This window comes from Balaenoptera ricei, chromosome 14 (genome assembly GCF_028023285.1).
Source record: "Balaenoptera ricei isolate mBalRic1 chromosome 14, mBalRic1.hap2, whole genome shotgun sequence".
Classification (NCBI taxonomy): domain Eukaryota; kingdom Metazoa; phylum Chordata; class Mammalia; order Artiodactyla; family Balaenopteridae; genus Balaenoptera; species Balaenoptera ricei.
Window position 1 is genome coordinate 30,646,844 of NC_082652.1, and position 8,608 is coordinate 30,655,451.

An 8,608-nucleotide genomic window follows, 5' to 3' on the forward strand; every position below is an offset into this window, starting at 1 on the left:
AGCTTTCTCATCTCCCAGGCTTGGAATCACAGGGTAGCAGGAAATGGTGCCATGTATCTTAGGCGATCATCTGCTATAGTCCTCTGCCTTAAAAGGGAAGATGCTATTATGTCCATTTCACAGACCATGCAACTAAGGTACTCGTCCAAAACAGCACAGCCAATGAATGGCAGAGAATGAGAACCCAGGCTTGCTGCCTCTGGGCACAGGGCTCTTTCTACCTGATCAGTTCCTTGTAGAAGGAAACAGACTCACCCCTAAGTAGCAAAATTGCAAATAATTCATGCGGTGGGACAGGCAAGTCACTTCCGACTTCATTTATTCCCAAAGCCAATCCTGACACACACAACACACGTCAAAGCTGCCTCTTGATTCCTCGGGATCCGACCTTCCTTCTGAGTCTTTGAAGGGCTTCCTTGAGGCTGAAATGATTCCTCACAAGGAAAACATGCGATTCCTGGAATTTATGTCTGGCTTATGTTAGAGAGCCTGGCAGACGGTGCAACCTACCCCTGCAACACCGATAAAGGTCAACAGAGGAAGGCCAGAACAGCATCCCATCCAAATCCAGGCCATGGCAGAGCAAGCAGGGGGTGGGTCACAGGGAAGGGGGGGCCTTTGCCTGATCCCCTGGAATTCGAGGCCAACCTGAAGACCTAGTGTAACTGGGGGTTCCAACAAAGGACAGTGAGGGGAGACAGCCAAGAGCATCGTTCTGCCCCAGGTTCCAGAAGAGCCTAGAGGGAGTCCAGACAGCCCCTTGGTCTGGGACAACCCAGTCCTAACCTAGAACCATTTCTTCTTTATCTACTTCTGCACATCCATCTTGACAGACCAGTTAGTTCAACCTTTGCTGCTTTTTTCAGAAATGGTTTTCTTGGGAGACCAGATCGGCAGAACACTAGGCATTCCTACCAAAAGCTGCTGAAAACAGGGCTTCAAACCAGCTCTTCCCAAAGAAGTAATTCTGGAATTTGATATGGGCACCCAAGAAGAGGCGACCCTTAACACCACCTGAATTCCCTGGGCGGTCCCCAGGGGGCTGCCCGGTGCCATCTGACAGGTCCGCACCACTTGGGTGTTTGTGTCTGTCTTTGTTTCTGGTTTCTTCCAAGTTTCTTCGGGCTCAGAAGGACCCACTTCGGGAGGGGAAGTGGGGACAGGGGAGGACTCTCTCATCCTGCCTTTATCCGCGGCACGAAAAGTTTTCTAAGCGCGGTTTTCTACCATCCGTTCTCTCTTCACTTTCCCGCCGGGTCATCCCCTCGCGCATTTTCTCACCCTGAGCTGGGCTTTCTTTTTAAACAAGTAAATAAACCAGTTGGCCCCGGGAAGCAAAAGGAGTCGGCGCCTTGGCTGAGTTACTTAAAGTTTCCGCCGGAAGAAAATTATTAAAGGCGAAGGAGAAAGCCCTCAGAGTTGGGGGCCGCGGCTCCTGTCCCCGCGGAGGGGTCCCGGGCGCCCGGCCCGGCCAGAGCGGCTCCGGGGACGCGGGCCGGCGGCGGAGGGACGAGTCGAGAAAGCTCCCGACCAGGTTCGGGCCCGGACCCAGCAGGGCCTGGCGGGGAGCGGGCCCGGGGGCGCGGGAGAGGGGGGTGCAGGGGACACGGGGGGAGCACGGACGGGGGGGTGGGCAGGGGAAGTTGGAGACAAGGGGGGCGCGGGGACGAGGGAGGCGCGCGGACCCGGGTCCCCGGCGAATGGCGGCGCAGGACTCACCCCGAGGAGACAGACTTTGAGCTCTCGGATGGCCATCATGAGCTCGGGGCCGGGCCGGACAGGGGCTCAGCATCCTCCGGAGCCGCGCTGCGCCGCGCCCCGCCAGCTGGCGTCCTCCGGTCCCCGCCTTCCCCTCGCTCAGCCCGCGGGCGGATCCTCAGCCGCTGCTATTTCTGGGCCGCCGGCCGCGCCGCGCAGGGTCACGTGGCCGCCGCCGGCTCCTCCCGGGGCTGCGGGGTAACCTCGGCGGCCAGGCTTCTGGGAACGCCCCCGACGGCGTCAGCCCCCCGCCCCCGGGCCTGCGGCGTCCTGGCATAGGGCCTCTTCCCACCCGCCGGCCGGCGGTTGGACCCGGCTCTGCAGAGACCCCTCCCCCTCGCTCGCACCCGACCCACGGGCTGCCGGCTGCAAGGCCCCCGGGGTGGAGAGAGGACCGGTCCGGCCCGGGGCTTGGTGGGGTGGGGGGGGAACCGGGCCCACGGCTGGAGACTGCATCCCCCTCCGGAAAGTGGGTGATGCCAGCCCAGGCCATCTTCGGGGAGCACGTCCAAGTCATAAATGGCATTTGACAGAGGCTGGGCGGACGGGCAGGAGGGTCTGAGGGTGCAGCCCACCCTCTCCCGCAGTTCCTAATATCATGGGGAGGGGGCTTCAGTTTACCCCCACGTAGCTTGTCCCTCTCAGCCCTGAGCTCATTTGTCTGTATGTAATCGAAATTGGTTCTAGAAGCTACGGTCTATTCCTCCCTCCAAAACAAGGGTGTCCGTGTCCGAAAAGGGAAGCGCTTTCTAGAGAGGAAGCTGCCATGCTCAGCACAGAAACGCTACCCCGTGCCGGGGCAGACACCCAGCCCTCAGAACGACGCTACGAACGGGGAGCTCGGCCGCCCTTCCGCACCCTTCCGTGACCGGGAAACCAAGAGGCTCTGGCTTGAGACAGTCGAGGCGGGCTTGAGGAACCGCCCTTCCCTCTCCACAGTGGCTCACGTACCTCACCCACTCAGGCCACCTCGTGTGTTGCTGCCATAGAAATGTCCGCCTTTCCGACACAGGTACCTCAGTTATTCACGTCATTTCAGATCAGAAAGAACTTTTTTCTTTAAACTTCATCCCCTAACCCAAACTCTCAGGCCTCTGTCCTGAGTTGCCAATTTTGATCAATGACATTTGTGGCCCCCAGTGGACCACCCACCTTGATTATCTGGCTTTGTTCCTACTGAGGCCATGTTGAAGCTACCCAGCACCCAAGGAGCGCATACAATAGGGACTTCCGAATCAAGACCTCCAGAGAGAGAGAGAGAGAGAGAGACTGGAGTCAAAATAGCCCTCCCCCCCAAAAAAACAACCCCTGACAGTTGGCCATGAATTCCCCAGGGCAGTGGAGGCTTCCACTGGCTTGGGCAGGCTGTGGAGGATTTTTCACTTGCACAAACCTGGACTAAACTGTTCAGAAAGTAGCCATGGATGAAACACAGGTCCTGTTCGGCGTGAAGATCATTGTATCGGTACCTGTCCTTGGCTTAGTATCGAAAGCAAGGACAGAATGAAGAGAGGCCTGCCCAGAGTCACCCAACCCCGGTCACAGGGCCTCACTGTCCTCAGATTCGCTGAGCAGAGAACAGCTGCCACACAGCTGCAGAGCTGTTGTGGTGAAGCAGCTCTGGCAAGGCCACCTCGAGTGCCCGGCAGAAAGAACAACTTAAATCTCCACGTCAAAGTGTTTCCCTTTGGCCTTTCTTCTCACTTCCCCAAAGTCGGCCAAACCAGTTCTCACTTCCCCAAAGTCGGCCAAACCAGGGTGGGAGGCTTTTCCATTAAAACTGCAATAGGGTCACTGAGGCAGAACCATCCCCATACAAGTGGGCTGGCAGAATTTCTCGTTGGTTCCCCTGCTCTTCTCATGATTCTTCCCATTCCTCTCGCTTCTCCACTAGCCTAGGTGTCTGCCATGCTTGTGTGGTTTCTGGGTTCTCCCCAGTCGCTGATCCAGGCCTTCTCCCCTGAGAATCACCCCTCTGTTTATTCTGCCCACACCTACCCCCTTAAAATCTCCTCACTTGCGTCTCATTCTGACCAGGCCGAGCGCTTCACAAAGTGCCAACCCTCGTCTGTCAACCGCACCACCCCCTCATCAGCCAGGTCACCCTTGGGGACTTAAAAACTGGCCTCATGAAAACCCTGGTCCCCGTGATCACCCCAAGGTTGTGCACTATGCTCTCCTGGGAAGGAGGGACGGTGGCTGCTCCAAGATGTGTTTGGGGAGTGTCAGGTCCTGGGTGGGTCTCAGCTTGTTAGAGGTATAATGTTTCCTAGGAATGCTGTCATTATACTCTAGGATTACTGTATGACGGGCCTGGCCTGACTCCTCTGGAATTCTCTGCAAATATGAAGAGGTTCTGATATAACTTAAGCAGGGATAAAAATCCAATGGTACATAACTGAGGATTTATCAAAGTTCAAAAAAATGGAACATGCAAGGTTTTCTTATGAGACTTTTGTAAAGCAAAAGGTCATTGTACTAACTCGGATTTCTGCTTTTCTGCTGCCTTGAAGTCCTCAACGGCACCCACAAGATGCAATCGAAGTGTTCAGCACATCTTGCAAAAACGTGACCCAAACCAGCCTCTTCTCTGCCCCTCTGGTGGAATCCATCAGCCTCCAGAAACCTGCTCAGATTCCACCTCACCAGTGAGGTCTCCTTCTGAGCTTGCCAATGCTCTGCTCACAGCTCTCCTAGCATTGACTCAGCAACTCACCTGCCCTCCCATCCCCAACAAGCGTCCTGCCCAGCGTCGTTCCAATAGAATGAGGCTGAGTTCAGTTCAGAAGCAAAGGAAAGTTTTATTCTTTGATCAAAGAATGGGGAGGTGGGACCTTATGCTCCAGAGCACACGCTCTCCCAACAGGCCCGATTGGGGCTGCTTTAGTGGGGAGGGGGCGGGGTTCTCGCCAGCAGCGCAGGCGCAGCTGCTGCTCACGCCCCATGATCTCGGCGCCAGGCGCAGCGTCTCTGCACACGGCTCGCCCGCCATCTTGAACTGAGTGCGCCGGGGCGGACCTTCTGTGTAGCGCCCTGAGCTGAGCTGTCGGCGCTGCCGTTTTGCACCAGGAACCGTGGTCTGAAGAGCGGGACACAAGGCCCCTGCACGCGGTGCCCTGGGAGCCAGCCGACTAGACTGAGCGCAGAGGAAACAAGGTTAGACTTTATCACCCAGGTTCTATTTTTATTTCCCAGGAATTGTTAATGGACTTTACTGCTGACAAACATAATTAGCCATTAAACCCCTTTTACAACAGGTCAGGGTCTAAACTGATACACAAATGGAATTATCTGTATGAGAGGTGCCCATAGATGAAGCAAGGATCATCTCTATCACCAGGGTGTGAAAATGACTAGAATTTTCTTTTAAAAAAGAAGAAAAAAGAAAAAAAAGGTGATTAGAAATGAACTTTTTACCTAGGACTTGTCCCAGCAGGGTCTTTGTCCTCTCATGCGATTCAAACGAGACTCCTGTTTGATGGGTCTGGGAGACCACAGTCGTCTTCATGACGGGACCCCAGGACCGGGGCGTCCACATAACGGGTTGGTTGACCTGGAATACTCACCCTGGACCTCATCTCAGAAGGTTCTGTGTGGGGATTTCTTCTAAAAGAAACAAGTAATTCACCAACAAGTGTTTAGTGAAAATCCACCAAGGGACTGGAAAAACCACCCTATTCTTTCTTTAAAATCTAGCCAATAACAGCCATAAAACTGATCATGTTTTTTGATCCAGCAAATCCTCTTTTGGACAATAACATGGAAACACACACAGAAAAGTGAGCAAATAGAAAGCCTGCCTGTGCGTGCACAAACAAACACGCACACAAAGAAAGAGATACATTTGAGAAATAAAAAGTCATCTCTGCTGAGATGGAGGAGTACAGCTGCATTAATTGTGGCATTAAAGGGGCAAAACAACTGAAATCTCTTAACATTTGGGAATGATTAAGCAAACTGGTGTCTTTACTCGGGTATATTTAATGGTGTGCAATGGTATATGTCACTTAGGTATTACATGACATGTGTGTATGATGTAGATTGAGAGAGGCGTTTGTAGTAAATAAGTTTCTGTGAATATAACATGACCCAAAAATTGGGTCTGCATGTTAAACAGTTAAGCCACACCAGTTTGTGATAACCCGTACTAAGGAGTGTGATTGCTCGATTATGTGGTACTACTACTACCTACCTATTAGAATAGCAAAATCTGGGACAATGACAACACCAAATGCTGACAAGGATGTGGAACAACAAAAACGCTCATTGCATTGCTGAATGCAAAATGGTGCAGCCACTTTGGAAGACAGTTTGACAGTTTCTTATAAAGCTAAGCATACTCTTAGCATCCAACCCAAAATCACGCTCCTTGGTATTTATCCAAAGGAGTTGAAAACTTATATCTACACCAAAAATCTGTACACAGCTGTTTATAGCAACTTTATTCATAATTGCCAAAATGTGGATGCAAACAGATGTCCTTCAGTAGGCAAATGGATAAATAAACTGTGGTCTATCCAGACAATGGAATACTATTCAACACTAAACAGAAATGAGCAATTAAACCATGAAAGACATGGATGAAACTTCAGTGCATATTACTAAGTGAAAGAAGCCAATCTGAAAAGGCTACATACTGTATGATTATGACATTCTGGAAAAAGCAAAGCTATGGAGACAGTAAAAGGATCACTGGGAGTCAGGGAGAAGGGGTGAACAGGCAGAGCACAGAGGATTTTTAGGGCAGTGAAAATACTCTGTATGAAACTATAATGATGGATACATGTCATACATTTGTCCAAACCTGAAAAATATACAACACAAAGAGTGAACCCTAATGTAAACTATGGATTTTGAATGCTTATCATGTGTCAATGTAGGTTATCAATTGTAACACTTGTACCCTCTGGTGAGGGATTTCTATAATGGGAGAAATTATGCATGTGTCAGTGTAGGGGGTATATGGGAAATCTCTGTACCTTCCTCTCAACTTTGCTATGAACCAAAAACTGCTCTTAAAAAAAAAAAGTCTTTAAAAAAAATAAGCAGGCCCAATCAGGCAATTCACAAGTTGGAAATGAATATATGAAGAAAGTATTCAATTTCACAAGTGAGTAAAAATACAGATTAAAGCATTAAGAAACAATTTTCCACTTATCAAACTAGCAAAGTCGTAAAACCTAGACCCCCATGCTTCTGTGAGTGGGACAGGAAGAGCAGTGCCCGTTCAAGCTTGCTGGGCTGCACTGGTTTGACCTTTTCAGTCACACATTCTTTCTTTATGTGTGTGTGTGTGTCTTTACATATGTTTATATATCTTTATATATCTTCACAGCCATTCTGTCACATGGGTGCCTTCATATGTCTTTTCTCTGGTGCAGTATTTCTCTTTTACTTTCCATGAGCAAATTTATACTCTCATCAAGCGTATTTTTAGGTTCTGGTGGGGGAGAAGGATGAAGAGTCTGAAAGTTCTCTGCTCTTCGCTAAAAATACTACATTTACTATAGAGAATAAGGAGGGGAGGAAAAGGACCTGGAAGGTTAAGTCAGGGTCACTGGTGACATTCTCCCCTTTTGAACCTGAAAGTCTGGAGGGAAGAATGACTCTTAACCATGAGAGTAAACACTTACTGAGTTTTCACTGACAGCTGGGTACCACCATGCCTAGCATCTCATAACAATTGTGTCACTTCCTCCTGCCCAGAAAAAGGTGCTATTGTCCTTGTGACCGAGGCAAATGGTCTCTCTGAGGGTCTGCCCACATGGCCACAGCCGGGATTCCAGCCCAGATGGGTTATTCAGTGAGCCCTTTAACTACCACACCATGCATTGAACTGTACTTGGTTTTAGTTTGAGGCGTTGGCAGGGATATGCGGGTAAGAATGATGAGCACAGTGGGAAGTAAAATATCAGGGCTGAACTTAGAGAATCAAGAGTTAACTGCAAAGACGAGAGAGTCAGTGCCGGCTGGTGTGTTCACACCCTCACTGCCATTGGTAGAGGTCCCACTTCCCCCTGTTGACTAGAAGCTCAGAGGGCACCAGGTCAGCACCTGGAACATCTTGGAATTCTCTGCAGGGCTGGGGAGTCACTCCCAAAGAGTAAAAATGATACCATGTCTATGAAACACAACATTTTCCATTCACCAGATTATTCTTACTGCCATGGAGCTCTTACCTAAAGAGAAGACAACAAACTCAGCAATAATATTCGGAATGGTTAATTTTGTGTATCAACTTGGTGAGGCCATGGTACCCAGATGTTTGGTCAAACATTCTAGTAATGAGCGTGCTATAGTTGTATACAGAAGTAGAAATATAATGTACACATGAAACATATAATGTTATAAACCAATGTTGCCTTAATAAAAAATAAATTTTTAAAAATTATTCTTGATGTTTCTGTGAAGGTATTTTTAGATAAGATGAACATTTAAATTAGTAGGCTTTGAGTAAAGCAGATAACCCTGCATAGTGTGGGTAGAACTCATCCAGTCAGTTGAAGAACTTAATAGAGAAAGACTGATCTTCTGGAGGAAGAAGAAATTCTGCCGCAGACAGCCTTCAGACTTGAACTGTTACTCCACTCCCAGTCTCCAGCCTGCTGGCTGACCCTACAGATTCCTTAAAGTACATCTTGCTATATTTATACATCCTATTGATTCGATTTCTTTAAAGAATCCTAACTAATACAATACTTAACTGATTTTTTCTTTGCCCTGAATCTGCCACCCAGTGGCATACATACTGGTCCTGACTCTGTTTCCCCAAATATTAACCAGGCACCCACTGTGCACCAGACACGAGGCCAGGAGCTAGAGATGCAGAAGGTCGGCAAGGAGGCCCTGG

At 49.7% G+C, this 8,608-nt stretch overlaps 1 protein-coding gene across 1 annotated transcript in view; it reads right to left on the reverse strand.

Annotated features, from left to right (window-relative positions):
* RAB31 (RAB31, member RAS oncogene family) overlaps window positions 1-1,964 on the reverse strand; it is a 110,091-nt gene extending 108,127 nt beyond the window's left edge. The window contains exon 1 of the mRNA XM_059894658.1: window positions 1,720-1,964. Coding sequence (XP_059750641.1) covers window positions 1,720-1,758 — 39 coding nt within the window. The 5' untranslated portion in view covers window positions 1,759-1,964. The remainder of the gene's footprint in view (window positions 1-1,719) is intronic.
* Between the last annotated feature and the right edge of the window lie 6,644 nt (window positions 1,965-8,608).